Source organism: Oryza sativa, chromosome 1, assembly GCF_034140825.1.
Source record: "Oryza sativa Japonica Group chromosome 1, ASM3414082v1".
In the NCBI taxonomy this organism is placed as follows: Eukaryota; Viridiplantae; Streptophyta; class Magnoliopsida; order Poales; family Poaceae; genus Oryza; species Oryza sativa.
Window position 1 is genome coordinate 41,449,829 of NC_089035.1, and position 16,181 is coordinate 41,466,009.

Below are 16,181 nucleotides of genomic sequence, written 5' to 3' on the forward strand. Positions count from 1 at the left end.
CGGGGGCAGCGGGTGAGATTCGAGGATTTGGTGAGCGAAACTGTGTGTGATCTTGATCTCGGAGGCCCCTCCAAGACGATGAGACAAAAGAAGTTTATACAGGTTCGGGCCGCTATGAAGCATAATACCCTACTCCTGTGTGTATGATTCTTCTGTGCTTAGAAAGTCCCTGTATCCCTGGTATGCAAGCTAGGGTTAGACAAGCTTTGGCTCAGGGATCCTCAGTCCGATCCCCCTTCCTCGCTAGGCATGGTCCTCCTTTTATACTCTAAGGGGATACCACATGTGCTGCGAGTGCTACCTAGGGAGAAGGGAAAATATTCTCTATATTAATTACATATCTTGTGCCTTAGCCCAGAAGCTATCTGCACGTCGGTTGCTGCGCGGGGCCCATCAAATCATGCAGGACGCCTTTGTCATTCGCCATTTAATGGATGAGTACTTCCGGGTTCTCGTTCACACCAGAAAATAGGAACCCGGGTCAGTTCAGAGTGGTTGGACCAGCTCTGACCGAGGTAAGAGGCTGTGAAGCCCCTCATCATAATGATGGGACGGGACGGAGCACGCCGCTTGCCGCCTGACACACTGACAGGGCGGGGGTACACAGTCGCCGTCCCATCGGTCATTCAACCGGTCACAGACCGGTCAGATGCGCAGCACGCCGCATTAAATGCGGCATGGCGCGGTTGCATAGACCGCTTTAAATGCAGTTAGGTGGGCGTTAGGCGCGCCCATCTAACCCTGTACACGTGGGCTGATACGTGGTGGGGGTCGGGGCAGCTCGACCCCAAGCGAGGGCGGCCTCCTCCCTCTAGCTTGGAGGGGCAGCCGCCGCGCCACCCCGGGCTCGACCCCCCTCGGGGGGAACCACGTGGGTTTGAGGGCGGCCTCCTCCCTCTAGCTGGGAGGGGGTAGCCGCCGCGCCACCCCGGGCTCGACCCCCCTCGGGGGGAGCCACGTGGGTTTGGGGGCGGCCCGACCCCAAGCTGGGAGGGGGCAGCCGTCGCAACACCCCGGGCTCGACCCCCCCCCCCTCGGGGAGAGCCACGTGGGTTTGAGGGCGGCCTCCTCCCTCTAGACGTGATACCCCTGGGTCCATATCACCGACAAACGCCAGTTGACGTGGCACTGAGATGTTTAAATTCAGCGCCATGCGATTTGGCGCTGAATAAAAAGGTTATTTTTAAATAAGTTTTTGACCACGGTTCATTCGTATAATTAGTTTTTGCAAAGAGTTAAAATGTCAAAATTTGGATGGAATCAGCTCACCCGGAGTAGTACTGTGCAGTAATTTCCTGGAAACGAGAGCCTTTCTGCGAAAAAAAAAACCCAAATCGATAACGCTATCCCGTCGTCTCCCCCGATCGATCACTCTTCTCGCTCGCTCAGCCGCAGCCACTCCACTCCCATGGCGTCCCTCCTCTGCCCTGCCGCCGCCGCCTCCTACTCCTCCCTACTCTCCTCCTCCTTCCCCTCCAGGCGGCGGCCCCAGCCCAGCGCCCCACTGGCGTCTCCCGCCCCGTCGTCTCCTCCCCGCCCTCGCTCCGTCGCCGCGGCCGCCGCCTACGGTTACGGCGGCGACGTGCTGATGAGGCCCTTCGACACGCAGACGCTCCTCATCTCCGCCGCCGTCGTCTCCGCCGTCTCCCTCTCCCTCGTCCTCGGCCTCAAGGTTGTCGCCCGCTCGCTCGCGCTGTCTGCTCTGAATTTTCTCTCTCTCTATATATATACTATATCGTTAGCCAAACCATGTGCTTTGCTGCAATTTTTCTTTTTCTTTTCGTGTTTGTTTGTTTGTTTCAGGGTGATCCGGTGCCGTGCGAAAGGTGCGCCGGGAATGGTATATCTCATTTACAAATTCTCCTTGTTATTTTCATCGTCTTTGTTCTGATCTTCTCATGATAATTTTCTGAAACTGTCACAATATGGCAAGAACATGAATACTGGGTCTGAACTTGTGGGAATGCCATTCGAAGTTCGTTATAATTAAAGAAATTAGTCAATATATGAGCATGCATGCTTCACTTATTGACATGAATGTTCATTCATCAGTCATCACATACACCAAGTATTTTGCACAATTCAGAAGCGTCTTGTGCATGCATAGTTTGCTGATGGTTCTTCAATTTTGGTACCTTAGGAGGCACAAAGTGTGTCTTTTGCAACGACGGCAAGATGAAGGTTGAAAATGGAGTAGTCGAGTGCCGTGTATGCAAAGGAGCAGGTTATCTTCTTCATTTCATGATCCTTGGTTTATGAATGCATAGCCGCATCCTCTTTATTCTAAAAATCTACAAGTTTGAGGATTAATTATTTTGCCCTGCATATCCTAGCTTAGGACTGATACAAATTTGCAAACCGTATACGAAGTTATGTATGAAATGTGCATGCCTTCTGTCCTCTCTGACTGCGTTTTTCATGCAGGGTTAATACTATGCAAGAAGTGTTCAGGTTCTGGTTACTCTAGGCGCTTGTAGCCAGTGCCACTGAACATTTCTTTCCTTTTTGTTAACTATGGACGACAGGGTGATAGCTTGCATCTGATTATCTGAAACAAGCTTTGTACAGATGAATGGAGAAATCTTCTATGTCTCGAGTTTTAGGTACGGTTAATTTTTCAGTCCTATTTGTATTTTATATATTTCTTCTGCTATTACATGTACAACATAGCTCACAAGGCTGACTATGCCCAAACATACGAACAAAGTTTTTTTTGAACGACTCGCACGAGACGATGCGAAGTTCTATTAATAGAGCAGGAAAAAATTACAAGATTATAACCCTGGAGGGTCATAACCAAGAGAAAGAAAAAAATATACCACCACCCACACACCGGCAGCACCAACACACACGACCAGGAGAAGGTTAGCACCGGACCGGCCGCCGCTAGACCAACAAAGGAACACAGATGAAATCGCCCTACAGCAACGGGGTGCCGAAACGACGTCTTCAAGAAGAGAAGCGACGGAAGACCGCCGCCGCCGTCCATCAGGGCTCAAAGGAGCCAAGACTGGGCTTTCGCCCGGCAATCACCCTTGAGGGGTGAGACAGCACGACAACGCCCTTAGGAGGGGGAATTCATCGTTGTCGGTCCGGCCAAGGCCGGGCTGGGTTTTCACCCGCCGCTCACCACCTGCGAATCTATGGCTGATGCACCGATGCTCCACCACCACTCAAACTCTGCCAACATGTGGGGCCCTTGCACCGACGCCCCCGCCGGCCAGCCTTCGTGTGCCGAAGACCGCGCCACACCCACCGGCAGCTCCACCACGCACCGAGGTCGCCTCTTCCACCGCCGGTCGCGCCTCTCGCGCCAAGCCGGCCTCCTCCACCAGACGTGCCTCTCACGCCAATCCGGCCTCCCTCCATCGGCTGCGCCTCTCGCGCCAAGCCGGCCTCCATCTCCGCCGCCCGCGCCTCTCGCGCCGAGCCGGCCTCCGCTGCCATTGGCTACGCCACTCTGCGTCCAGCCGGTCTCCGACCCCTCCTCCAAACGATGCTGCGCCGGTCGATGCAGCCGTCTGCCACGCCCTCGGCAAGCCGTCCGAGGCTGCCATGCCTCCTCCCACCACCGTCACGGTCACCACCTCACCGTCGTCGCCGTCACCTCACACCCAACTCCTTCCCCGCCTCCACTGCCGCATCCTTCGACGTCGCCACCGTCTCCTCAGTCACGGCCGCTGCAAGTCGGCCGCCGTCGCTGATGCCGCTGTCAAACGGTGTGTTTTTTAAAAAAGATTCTATATAAAACTTGATTTAAATAATCATATTATTTTTTTTAAAAAAATTGCTAATACTTAATTAATTATGTGCTAACTCACTCCAACGAACACAGCCTAATTTAATCTATAAGCCCAATCTGTGAAGCCCACGCTCCCTTCAAGATGGGCTTCGAGGCCCACACGCATGGCAGGCCAGACGTACTTGTCCCTAATTAATCAATCACTAGTATTAGTCGTACCATAACTAGAAGTTGAGTACTCCTATAATTAACTAGTGACTTAATGATAGCTGAACGTTATGTTAGGTGAGGGTTAGTTGGTGCATTTCGTCGCACCCGCAAAGCCGAAGCAATAGCAGCAAGCGGTGCTGTAGCCTTTTCTGTTTCACGTGGCGCGGTGGTGTGGATCGCTTGCTTAAGCGAGCAGAAAAGTCATCCCCAACCAAAAAAAAAGAGAAGAAAATCAATGGATTGATGATGATAATAATAATTCACATGGGCCTGAAGCCCACGCGAACGAGAGGCCCACCACCAAACACCACCGCTCCCAGGGAGAGTCAGATAGATCTGCGCCGTCCAGCACCGATCCGACGGTTGCTAGATGAGAGGGGTAGTTTGGTAATTTGGCGGGAGGAAATATCTGCGTTGGCGGTGGGGCCGGGGGGGAGGCGGTCGGTGCGTGGTGCGTGTCAGGGCGTGGGAGGGCAAGCAAGATCCGGGGGCAGGCTGCCATGTGGGGCGTCAGATCCGAGGCGCCTCGATACCAGCAAACAAAACACTATTAATTCTTTTTATTTCTTTTCTTGTACTCTCTCTCCGTAAAGAATTTTAAGTTTTTGATTGAAACGTTTGACCACTCGTCTTATTTAAATATTTTTTATAAATATAAAAAATAAAAAGTTGTGTTTAAAGTACGGTAGATAATAAAGTAAGTCAAAAATAAAATAAATAATAATTTCAAAAAAAAATTGAATAAGACGAGTGATCAAATGTTGCAAGTAAAAACTTAAAATCCCTTATATTATGGGACAGATGGAGTATTTTATAATAAATGATGTCGATTAGTTCTTGAGAGTCGCATCAACTTAGGTTTTGTCTTTTTTTTTATTTATTAAGGGCATGTTTAGTTTGCGAAATGAAAATTTTTGGTGTCACATTTTTGGACACGAATGAAAAAATAATTTCATAACTCGCCTGGAAACCGCGAGACGAATCTTTTGAGCCTAATTAATCCGTCATTAGCACATGTGGGTACTGTAGCACTTATGGCTAATCATGGACTAATTAGGCTCAAAAGATCCCCTAACCGTGCCATTAGTTTTTCTTTTAATCTATATTTAATGCTCCATGCATGTGTCTAAAGATTTGATGTGCTGTTTTTAGGAAAAAAAATTTGGGGAACTAAACGGAGCTTAAGATTTAGGCTTTATCTCGATTTTCATTATCACGTTTACCGAACTACTAAACAGTATATTTTGTGAGAATACTTTTTATATAGAATTTACTTTAAAATATCAAATATACTCGTTTGCTAAGTTTATAATAATTAAAAATTAATTAACTATATGCTAATGATTTTCTTTTTTAATATGTGTCGATTTAATCTTCATTATCATTATTTAGAGTACTTCTACACCAGAGAAAAATAAAAGAAAAATCAGGGTTCTAGTTTCAAGGGACAATCAGGAGACAGCCAATCCAAGCTGCATGTGACGCCGATGCGGTGCGGCAGCTGAATCTTTCAATACACAAACGGTGTTGTGTTCGTACTAATTTTCTCCTTTTTCTTTTTAGTGTGTTATATAAAAAGGGAAGACATGTACTACAAGCTGACTGATCATTTTGTTTATTAGGCTGTGTTTAGATTTCAACTTTTTTCTTCAAACTTTTAACTTTTCTGTCATATCAAATATTTGGACACATGTATGTATAAGAGCATCAAGTATAGATAAAAAGAAAAACTAATTGCACAGTCCGACTGTAAATCGTGAGATAAATCTTTTGAGCCTAATTAGTCCATGATTAGCAATAAATGCTACAGTACTCCACATGTGCTAATGATAGATTAATTAGACTCAAAAGATTTATCTCGCAGTTTATAGTCAGAATATGTAATTTATTTTATTATTAGTCTACATTTAACACTTTAAATGTGTATCCGTATACGTTAATTTTATTTTCCTGAAACTAAACACGGCCTTAGTGGGACGGTAAATATTGGACTTTTTACTACTAGTAGTACTGTCTAAAACGGGTGATGGCAAAAAGGCAAGAGAAAGTGTGTGTGGTCGGCACGGCGCACACAAATCACAAATAGCTCAACTTTAAAGAAGCCGAGGATATTTTGGTCTCGTAGACCTGTCCTTGTGGTGGTAAACCATTTGTTTAGCCCAGAAGCGGTGGTGAAGTAAACAGATTCAATAAACGATCAATTGATCACTCTTTTTTAATATATGCGATTGATCATACATCTTATTACAAAATATATAATTATTATTTATTTTATTATGGCCTAAATTATCATCAAATATTTTTTTAAGTATGGTATAAATATTTTTGTATTTGCAAAATAATTAAATAAAATAAATAATCTAACGTTACTAACAAAGTTAATGGTGTCATATATATTAAAAAAATGAGAGGGAGTAATAACCAAATAATAATTGCAAGAAAATAAAAGAAACGAAAGAGCGTGTGAGATGAGATGAGAGCAGGTAGAATAGCAAGCTATAAACCAGCTGCAAATATATTTTAAGGAGATAAATAAAGAGAGATAAGAGCAGCTAGCTATAGATTTGTAGCCAGCTGTAGCACAGAATCTAAGACACAATGTGTGTATAACAAGTGAGACTAGGTATTAATAGTATAGTATGTAACTATTGTATAAATAAGTTATTAGATTGACTACAGATGAATTGAAGCCAAATAATATTAATTAAACTTGCTCTGAGAGAGACGTAGTCCAGCTAGCTAAGGCAAAGCCAAGCAGGTCGAGGCGGTTGGTTGGGTGGTATATTTGTGGTGGTGGAGGCGGTCAGCACCGCATTTGCGTTCTTGGATCCAAACCAACCAAAAGCCAAGCCATATAGAGAGAGAGAAGAGGCAAAGGCCAAATCTTGAGCTTCTTCTTATTCCTCCTCCTCCATCTCCTCTCCTCCGATGCTTCACCTCGTCGCCCTAAATTTATCACCCAGAGGCGACTTGGCAAGAGGAGGCCGCGGAGGAGAGAGAGATTGATAGGTAGACAGATATAGGTAGTGATCGATACTAGCTTCAAAAGGAGGGATTTTTTGTTGTTCTTGGATCTTTAGAGAGAGAGAGAGAGAGAGAGAGGAGATGCCGACCGGGGCGATGAAGAGGCTGTTCGTTGAGTCGTCGTCGTCGGCGGCGGCGTCGAACTCCGGCAGGGAGGCGGCGGTGCTGTGCGCGCCGCGGCCGAGGAGGGTCCAGGTGCACCCTTGCAGCGCTGACCTCATCCTCGGCCCTCCTCCTTTCCTCCTCTCCTCCAACAACACCAACAAGGTCAGATCTCTCTCTCAAAAATCCCAAACAAAATTCAACTCATCTCTTTCTCTTCTCCTTTTTTATGTTTGTTCATGTTAAATCATCTCTTCTCCTTTCTTTTCTTTTTATGTTTGTTCATCATAAATCATCTCATCTCTTTTCTTTTCTTTTTTTATGTTTGTTCATCTTGTCTGACCAAAGATCTGTAAATTTTGTTTGGTTGATGCAGCAAAGGGAAGGGAAGAGTAAGGAGGAGGAGGAGGAGGGGAGGTGGGAGATGTTCGGAGGGTCGCCGCCGGCGAGGGCGGACAACCCGCTCGTCCACGACCCGCACTTCCTGCTCAACCAGCGCCCCCACGCCGCCGCCGCCGCCGCCGCGCCGGAGCTCTCGATTTTTGACCACCGGAGCACCCACCACGGCCACCACCCCGCGTACAGCAGCAGCAGCAGTTTTGCCCCGTCGTTCGCGCCGGCGGTGAGGATCCAGGGGTTCGACGTCGCCGCCTGCCGGAGCTCGCACGGCAGCGGCGGCGGCGGCCGCGTGCTGTCCGCCCGCGCCTGATCCGCCGGCGGCGGCTCGCCGACGAACCGCCTGTCCCAAAGGGAACGTAAAATCCTCAATCTTGTACAGTTTTCGCCGGCCGCGTTCGCAGTCACCATGGTGAAGTATATAAAGTAATTTTTAGTACGGTTTTATTAACAGCAGATAGTAGGGAGGTTAATTAAGGAAAAAAAGGAGTTTAGAAACGATCGCCCGATGCACAGGAGGATGATCAAACCAACCACGGAGGAGGAGAGGATTTTTAATCAATTATTGTTCTTCTTTTTTTTTTACTGAATTGGTTTCTGGATCTCAAGTCTTGTGTTCGTTGAGATGGAAGAGTCAGGTCAGGTGAGGTGTTTTGTAGATATATGTTGTTCTTGTCCATGGTGAGAGAGATAAAGGGCTTGCTTGAGCCATCACCATACTACTAGTGCTACTCTACTACTGCCATGTAAAAAGAAAAATCCATGGCTGTACTTGTAAAGAAGATGTTTGTGTACATAAACATGATGATGATGATGATGATATGGAGCTGTACCATGTAATCGGTTCACTCAAAATCGATCTCCTGTTTCTTGCCAAGAACTTCTGGGTTCCCTGTTGTTTGGTTTCTTGCCTGCCAATTGAACAACAGCACATGACAAGAGGGCGAGTGAATGGTGGAAGAAAGGGAGAAAAAAATGAATTTTTTTAGCCGGTCTCCCAGCGGATTGAGTGGGATCTTGCTGGCTGGTAGTTGAGCAGAACGAATCGCGATCTCCCATCTCCCAAATCCATAATAATAGTTCTTTTCCATCACATTAACCTGTTATATACACATAACTTTTCAGTCATATTATTTTTAATTTTAATTAAAATTTAAACTTTGCACCGAACTAAACATAGCCTAATACTAGTCAGTTTCGTCCTGGACTTTGTCGAGCTGTGTTGTTCAATGTTCACCGCCAAAGTCCCCAACTCCAACCTGCCCCAATCTCATTTGAATGGATCATCTAGCAAGTTTTCCAAGCAACGATCTTTTTAAGAACATTACTATTTAAAAAACTTTCTATTGTTCAACTGTGTTTAGATTGTAAAGTTTTGGCGTATCACATTGTATACGGAGACACATTTAAAGTATTAAACATATTCTAATAACAAAACAAACTACTATAAAGCCTAATTAATTCGTCATTAGCAACGAATTTATTAAGCCTAATTAATCCATCATTAGCAAATGTTTACTGTAACACCATATTATCAAATCATTGCGCAATTAGGTTTAAAAGATTTGTCGCGCAATTTACACGCAATCTGTGTAATTCATTATTTTTTCATTTATATTTAATACTTCATATTGTATGTACCTAAATATTTGATATGGCAGGGTGTAAAATTTTATCGGGAGATCTAAACAGGGCATGATTCATTTGTACACTTAAATAATAAATACTTAGCACAAGAAGAACACACCTAACAGCTCGTGCGAGGCCGTAGGCTTATACAGTACAGTTTGGAGTTCGTTGGTTGCCGAGATTATCTGGCAAGCAGATCGGGCGAGGCGGCTGGTCGGCCGGCGATCTCTCTCCGGATCCCGGCGAAGCGGCCATTGACCAGACCACCGCGTTGAGAGAGTTGAGAGAGAGAGAGTGGCGTGGCGGGTTGGGCTTTCGCGTGGATCATCGAACGGACGGGGCGGTGCGTGCGACCACCACGCAACCACGTACGTAGCCCGTAGCCGGCCGCCCTCCCGTCGACGTCGTCGTCTACTCGTCTCCACACCCATCGTTTTGTTTATTCGTGAAATAAGTTAAAAGACATATATTTATAAATAAAAAGTACTTTATGAAAAAAGATTATATACATGTTCTTATTTATTTAAAAGTAAAGACTGAAAAATGATCTTCGATAAAAAAAATCTTAAATCAATTTTAAATTTAAGATTAAAATTTTAAAATTTAGTTAATAAGTATAAATATAAGCGTAAATATGAGTTCCGCTACGTCTATGTGGCGGTGGTGGTGGTCACGTTTTTTTATGAGAAAAGAGGCAGGCGAGTAGTACACTGCGCCCACCCTGTGTCGTACGCGCGGCGTCGCTGTCGCCGGCGACTAGTCGCGTGGTCCGAGGGGCGGACGAGACGGGATCAACGGAGTTGAGACGAGGCGGGAGCGGGATGCGAAGCTTCCCAGAAGTCCCCGCCTCGTGGCGCACGAGCGACGCACGATGGAGGTGATGAGAGCGAGACAAGAAAGGAAGAGGAGGCTGCTTTGTTAGTTTGTTTTGCTTGGCCTGGCTTTGGCCGTCCTTGTTCTTGTTTGTTGTTTCGATGAGCAGCTTGCTGGCATGTCTTCGTTACTGTCGCCTGCTGCCGCTTCTTGTTTCGTCCACTTCAGAGCAAGTTTTAATACGTAGTAGTATAACTAACTAATAACTCTAAATTATTTATAGTCAATTTTAATAGATAACTCATATATACAATAGTTATATATAAATATATATTACACTATTAATACCCGGTCTCACTTATCATACATGTATTGCGTCTTGGAATCCATACTGCAATTGGGTACAAATATATAGCCCGCTGCTCTTCTCTCTCCTATTTTATCTCCTTGACATGTGTTTATAATATGTTATTGTACCCAGGGTTTAACTTAACGTTTTGGAGGAGGTTATCGCCACCCATGGTAAGGTGGTAACCGCCAAAAACCGTGTGAATTTCGTCTTCAAAAATTTGGCGGTTTCGCGGTTACCACACGTTTTGACGTGGTAACCGTGATATTTGCAGAAAACATGAAAAAATGAAAAGGAACTAAAAAAAAGAAAAATCACTTAAATGTGTGTAGAAATTGAGGAAGAATATATAGGACATTTGCAAACCTAGTTTGTGGATGTAAAATACAAAAATGAAGCCCAATATATTTTTTCTTTTTCTATTTCCTAAACAATTATTGGTTTTGCCCTCAAATTTGATTCTATCTTACTCTTTTTTCAAAAAAAATTCTTCACCGTCTACCATTAAGAATCACGAACTACATCCATGATTTTTTTTCTGAAAATTTGAATTTACTCAAAATTTCTTAAACCCTAATCCCCGGTAACCGATCCCCTCCCCTGCGTAAGTGCGATAACCGCAATTACTGCATGATAACTTGAACCCTGATTGTACATGCTCTCACAGTGTTCGTTTCGTCTGCTTCGGGGTTTATGCCTTGGCTTTACCCTCTCATATTGATTTGGCTAAAGCACATATGTGATGGAGCAGTTTTTACAACATAACTAAATAGAAAGATGAACATTTATAACAAAATAACTTATGGATGGAATGTCAAACTTCATGTGGCTTATACGATGGTTTTTTATTTTTCCCAATAAAAAATAGTATGGTATTTTTGGACTCTGGGATTTTTAACGAATCACATCTAGAAGTTTATATCAATATAGCAAAAGAAAAAAAATAATCCTATAATCTAGGGAACTATAACTGAAAAAAAGAGGAAATAACATAAAAGCCACCGCACCATATGACAACAACGCCTCAAACCGCAAAGCGTGGGAAAATGTTCTTACTTTTAACGGTGAATATAAAAATTGACAAAAAAAAACATACTGTAGTTTTGATTAAAATTCAAGATCGGCTTAAGAATTCTAAATCAACAGCTCAAGAAACACATGAGCATGTTTGGGACTTAGGTCTTTTTGGTTGCTAACCATAACTTGTTTACTGTTTGTCACTCCTAAGATTAGCTACAGTTATGATAAAATTTTCTTGCACAAATTAAGTTCTACCATCAATGACTCGGAAAAGTGCGATAATATTATCTTAAGTTTACTAAAGTGTGGTAAATATTTTCGAGCATATAGCCTTAATCAAGTTTACTAACTTCTGTTAGCAAATGGTGATAACATGTGGATGAGAACTAAACAGACCCTTAACTCTTTAGAGGAATCGATGGGTTTAGAGCAGAAAATGATGAATAAGTCATTTCGACCCTTAAACTCTTTACTTTATTTAAAACTTATTAAACTCCAAAACCACACATTTCATCCCATTTCATTAACCCCTCCCAAACAGTATTTTACCAGCTGGTTTCCAGCTAATTCTGATGTGCCAAACTGGCAATCCTGTCAACATAGAAACTATAAATAGCTGCAATAACCTTAATAAAATTAAGGTCCCTTGATCCGGTACACCGGATCCTGAATCACCAGTGAAAATAGTTGCAGAATAAGTAACAAAAGTACTCCCTCCATCCTATTTTAAAACGTAGCTGTGAGTTTTGTGTCTAACGTTTGATCATCCATCTTATTTAAAAATTTATGAAAAAAAATTAAATCACGCATTATCTAATAGCAACAAAAAATATTAATCATAAAAAAATTTAAATAAAATGAATAGTTAAATATTGGACACGGAAACCTATAACTACAGACGGAGGGGTACTAGTCTAATATACTGCGGGTATAAAGTTTCTTTCATAGGAACAGTACTGCTATCGTTTTAGTTTGTGAGATGCTGCAGCGAAGGTTGGGTTGTCAACAGCTAAGCCGCGACGTTTCGTACTGGCTTTGACCAAACCCCGCACATGGGCTTGACCAATTAAATTTTGTCGCAAACGATCGGAAAAAAAAAATTCAGTTCGTTCGTGTGTGCGTGCGATTGTGCTCGCGTGCACTCTTCGCTTGGTCGGCCTCCTCCTGGAGTCCCCGGTTGCTGTCGCCATTATATACTCCTATCTCTCTCCTTACTTCTTCATCTAATCATCTCCAATTCCTCGAGCCTTTTTTATTCTTCTATTATGCAGGCTGGAATTGAAACGAGGGTTTCTCCAAGAGGATAGGTTATCCATCACAATTAAGTGTGGAAATTGACTGGCTAGTGATTGATGTTATCCCTCAACTAAGCGTTTTTAGTGTATGGTACTATGTGTTGTTTCTCTGGGCCTAGTGGGCGAGTCTTCCTCGTGTTCGTAACGGTGCTGGGAGTGAACTGCTGCGCAAGTCAGGTTAGGGAGTTGATCACACTTCGTCGTTGCACTTTGTATTAGAGTTAAAGTGGATTTCACTTTTGCATCGAAGTTGTGCCAGGGTGTGTTCTATGCTCTCCCTTCCCAATTAGTACTTAATCCATGAGTAAAGTACATCACCAGTCTCTAAACTTATACCGCTGTATCATCCCGATTCCTAAACTCGCAAATCAACCATCAAGTCCTCAAACTTGTTCGACTATGTCATCCCGGTCCCTAAGCTTATAGATCACTCGTTTAGGTCCTCCAACTTGTTTAGTTGTGTCACCCCGGACCCTAAACAGGACAGTCTAAAAACTTTTGTATCAAAAAATAATTCATAACTTTTTCATGTGAACTCTAATGAAGACAAACTTTATATCAAAATTGTAGCCCTCGACGCGACCTACAACTTTGTAGTTGAAAATTTTTTGAATTAAAACTGTTTAGGATCCCAAAATATTGTTGCATGTTTATAGATTTTGAAATTTTAATTTTAAAATTACATTTTGGGACAAAAAAATGACTTAAAATAAAAAAATTTCAACTACAAAGATGTAGATCGCGTCGAGGGCTACAATTTTGATATAAAATTCGTTTTCATTAGAGTTCACATGAAAAAGTTATGAATTATTTTTAAATATAAAGTATTTATATCGTCCTATTTGACCCATATGATATTCAAATCCAAGTTTAGAGACCGGGGTGACACAACTGAACAAGTTGGAGGATCTAAACGAGTGATCTGCAAGTATGGGGAGCGGGATGACACAATAGAACAAGTTTGAGGACCTGAACGGTCGATTTGTGAGTTTAGGGACCGGGATGACACAACGGTACAAGTTTAGGGACCGGTGATGGACTTTACTCTTAATCAATTATACATTAATAATTCATCCTTTTTTTTTACTGGGAGGAAGGGTTCCTAACCCTCAACACCACCGAACACACCCTAAAAAACTATAGATATCTTTTACTCCATATCATATCCACAAATAACGAGAAGGCTAAAATGAGCCACTACATTCTCCGCAAAATATCATTGTATCATAAAAATAGAGGTAAACGAATATAAAGTGCAACTCTAATTTTAGCTAGACTTAAAAAGAAATAATACAATGTTTTGCAGTTTATATGATGCACTTTTTTGCAGTTACTCGGAGAAACATCACCACGGCTGACACACACCTCTATGGACTACGGACGTATAGAGCGGTGAATACGACCCCTAATAGATGCTCAAGAAGACGATGACTAACGACATATTCTTGATCTCACTAAATTGTTATTGAATGTTCAAACTTAAATTTATACTGGTGCAAAAGTGAGTGTGTGTGCAAAGCCAATTCATCCTCCTCCTTTTGTCATAGAGTCAATCTGAATCTTTAAAACTATAAAACCAAAACTGAAAATCATGAAATACATAAGATTACCCCCCCAAGACTTCGACTTTGACATTTCGCTGGTTCTTCTCAGCATCCACGCAAAACAACTACCTCCTCGTCATCGTTATCTAAGCTTTGAACCACTACAGCACCTAATACCTATATCATATCAGCAATCCGTTTTTTCCCCTCACTCGCAAAAAAAAAAGAAGTTTTTTAAAAGGAAATATCAGCAATCAGTTGGAACTTGGAAGCATACGACAGCGATATGGGAAACCTTTTATCGGATAATCTTGCAGAAGCTTTGAATGGTAGTAACCTGTTCTATTTTAAATGAAGAAGATAAACTGTGTTCAAACTTCAAAGCTGACTTTGGAACATTTTGCTCAGGCCTATCTACAGGAGCGTTCACATGAATATTTATAATACATACAACATGCCCATAAATGGAAAACAGAATCATTATTTGATAACCTTATACCATTATATATATATATATATATATATATATATATATATATATATATATATATATATATATATATATATATATATATATATATATATATATATATATATATATATATATATATATATGTCATGTAAGGTTTTATCTAGGACTAGTCAAATGCAAACACAGCTCAGGTGATCTGGTTGCATCATCTTTTAATGTGCTTGCAGATTCCCCCCTAAACTGTACCGTGCTTAGAATTGCCACGTGCACGGGAATGAAATACTAGCATATAGTATTACCTAAAGCCGAAGATGAAAATGAATTGCTTCGAAAAGGAGGAAAGAACAAAGCAAGAAACAAGACCCACTTGTAAAAAAGACAAGACACATATATATCCTCTGGAATTCCACTACCAATTGCAGCATATTTTCAGTGGAGCCGCCCTATGTACCTCTAGTATATAAATTCCCTGATTCGTGACACTGAAAACGACTTCCATGAGCAACAAGCATATCAAATCGAGGCTGCTCAAATATTTATTTCAATGGAGTTAGGTCATAATTTACATGGTCGCAACGTCCACGGTTCATTTGTGGAAAGTCAATACCATTATTTGCGGGAAAAAAATGAAAAAGTAGCTTGGTGCTGATCCTCTATAGCTAGGAAGTGGACATCATCATACCATATCAGTTATATAAGTTGGCATATAAGAACTGAGAAGTTTACCAGTTACCACCATATGTTGACATCAATTTTGATAGAATCTACCCTTCTAAAAGTAATAGAATGGAGTAGAAATCATGTAGGATTTATTTTTGGGGGCTTTTGTTGGAGGAATTCAGGATTCCGTTAAACTTTGGTTCCAACTAAATCAGCGGAAACCAAATCAAGCACGCACTCAAGAGCCTCATCAAGAATTCAAGACATGAAGATAGATTTGGCCCATACGAACGCAGCAACAAAAGCAGCCAGTTTTATCTGCTACCCTATCACACTCTCTTAAGCACAAAACTACACTATTCTCAGTGACCAATACCATCCAAGCAATCAGAAAGAACGTCAACAAAACTTAATGGGCCAGCCAATAAGCTTAACATTCAACCTAAGGATTTTCCTCTTTGGGCTATAAAATTTCAACGGCCCACTAATCCTCACCCAATGGGCTTTTGGACTCCGTTTAAACCGACAAGTTCCAAGCTAATATGGCATGGCATTCTGGGTTTCTTTCAGGGCATTGATCATCGGGAAAATATGCGGTGGAAACCACGTATACAATGGAAACCTAGAAACTACCGCTTGATCGAAAAATAGACGTTCGAGATTCGTCCACGTCATCACGAGTAAAAAATTTACTCACGGATTTATTACTCATAGTGACGTGAACAAATCTCGGACGTCCATTTTTTTATCCAATGGTAGTTTTCATTACAATGTGGTTTCCACCATATATTTTTTCCTTGACCATCAGGTGCATTTTCCAGTACCATGATAAGACGATGTAATGTAATGTTTGCGATTATATTCTAAAATCCATAAGTCACTGATAACCACATATATGCCCATAAAAATATAATATTATGATATC

General features: G+C 42.3%; 2 protein-coding genes and 1 long non-coding RNA gene across 3 annotated transcripts; all 3 read left to right on the forward strand.

The window, feature by feature from the left end:
* Nucleotides 1-1,353: 1,353 nt before the first annotated feature.
* On the forward strand, nt 1,354-2,721 carry LOC4326942 (protein BUNDLE SHEATH DEFECTIVE 2, chloroplastic). Its single transcript, XM_015765568.3, has 4 exons — nt 1,354-1,672; nt 1,804-1,840; nt 2,141-2,224; nt 2,425-2,721. Exons 1-4 carry the CDS (start codon nt 1,409-1,411, stop codon nt 2,475-2,477), a joined length of 438 nt encoding a protein of 145 aa, XP_015621054.1. The 5' UTR covers nt 1,354-1,408; the 3' UTR covers nt 2,478-2,721.
* A 4,042-nt stretch (nt 2,722-6,763) lies between these two features.
* On the forward strand, nt 6,764-8,329 carry LOC4326943 (uncharacterized). Its single transcript, XM_015765567.3, has 2 exons — nt 6,764-7,243; nt 7,455-8,329. The coding sequence occupies exons 1-2, from the start codon at nt 7,058-7,060 to the stop codon at nt 7,785-7,787; spliced, it is 519 nt and encodes a 172-aa protein (XP_015621053.1). The 5' UTR covers nt 6,764-7,057; the 3' UTR covers nt 7,788-8,329.
* Nucleotides 8,330-12,518: 4,189 nt separating this feature from the next.
* Nucleotides 12,519-14,103, forward strand: LOC112937621 (uncharacterized). The gene is made up of 2 exons (XR_003240267.2): nt 12,519-12,757; nt 13,911-14,103. It is a non-coding gene; the product is annotated as an uncharacterized lncRNA (long non-coding RNA).
* Nucleotides 14,104-16,181: the final 2,078 nt, after the last annotated feature.